Source organism: Priapulus caudatus, unplaced genomic scaffold (genome assembly GCF_000485595.1).
Source record: "Priapulus caudatus unplaced genomic scaffold, Priapulus_caudatus-5.0.1 Scaffold1390, whole genome shotgun sequence".
NCBI classification, from domain to species: domain Eukaryota; kingdom Metazoa; phylum Priapulida; class Priapulimorpha; order Priapulimorphida; family Priapulidae; genus Priapulus; species Priapulus caudatus.
In genome coordinates, this window is record NW_014578451.1 from 38,496 (window position 1) to 39,633 (window position 1,138).

Here is a 1,138-nt window from a genome sequence, read left to right on the forward strand (position 1 = left end):
TGGTGAGCTACCGAGCGGGTTGGTGAGCTACAGAGCGGGTTGGTGAGCTACAGAGTGGGTTGGTGAGCTACAGAGCGGGTTGGTGAGCTACAGAGCGGGTTGGTGAGCTACAGAGCGGGTTGGCAATAGAGATACGAGTGGATTGTGGTCAGCTCTATACGGTACCAGAGCTAGGTCGCTGTCCTTTCCCCGGTTGACGTGCTCGTGGCCGAGTACGATTGGCAGCCAGGCGTCGTACGTGATGTGCTGAATTTCTGCCACGACGATGCGGCGCGCCTCCTGATACAGCGTTTCGTCATCCCAGTACTTGTTCACCTACACACACACGCGTATATATATATATATATATATATATATAAATACATCGGGAGCATGAGTTTAACCCACCACACCCACCACACCCCACTACACTACACCCAGTACACCCAGCACGCCACACCCCACCCCACTACTCCCACCATACCACAGCTCACCCACCCACGCGTCGTATCTCCTTCTACTATTTCTCATTATCCCAGTCATTGTCCACGTGCAGTAGAGAGTTAGTAGCAAGAAACTTATAGCAGTAGGGAAACAATTGGCTGCAGAGCCTTATTAAACGCTATTTAAACGTTCGTTATGTTACCTATTCGGTTTTACAGTGGGACACACTTGTTTCTGCTTGTAGTCGTTACTTTAATATGGGCAGGTAGTATACAGTTATGAGTGGACTACCCATTTGACGAGTATTTATCATAGCTACGGCTGGTTGCCTTCGTTACAAGTAGTTACCATAGCTAGCTACCGCTGGTTGGCTAAATTACGATTAGTTACCATAGCTACGGCTTGCTGCCTAGGCTACGAATAGTCACTATAGCTTTGAAGGTTCAACTAGGTTACAAATAGTTACTATGACTACGGCTGGTTGTCTAGGCTACGAATAGTTACCATGACTACGGCTAGTTGCCTTGGCTGCGAGTAATTACTCACCTTGGCTAACTTTTCGGCGATGCGGTTGTGTTCCCGCAGCAGTATGGTGTGCATCGACGTCAGACCGACCTGTTCATTACTCCTAGCATCACCTACAACCCACCAACATCACTGTAGCATTCATTACTCCTAGCATCACCTACAACCCACCAACATCACTGTCACATTC

At 48.5% G+C, this 1,138-nt stretch overlaps 1 protein-coding gene across 1 annotated transcript in view; it reads right to left on the minus strand.

Moving 5' to 3' along the window:
- Positions 1 to 1,138, minus strand: part of LOC106816468 (lactoperoxidase-like) — a gene marked incomplete at its 3' end in the record, with an annotated part of 22,892 nt that overhangs the window by 8,361 nt on the left and 13,393 nt on the right. Inside the window, 2 exon segments of the mRNA XM_014821088.1 lie at positions 166 to 315; positions 970 to 1,061. Coding sequence (XP_014676574.1) covers positions 166 to 315; positions 970 to 1,061 — 242 coding nt within the window.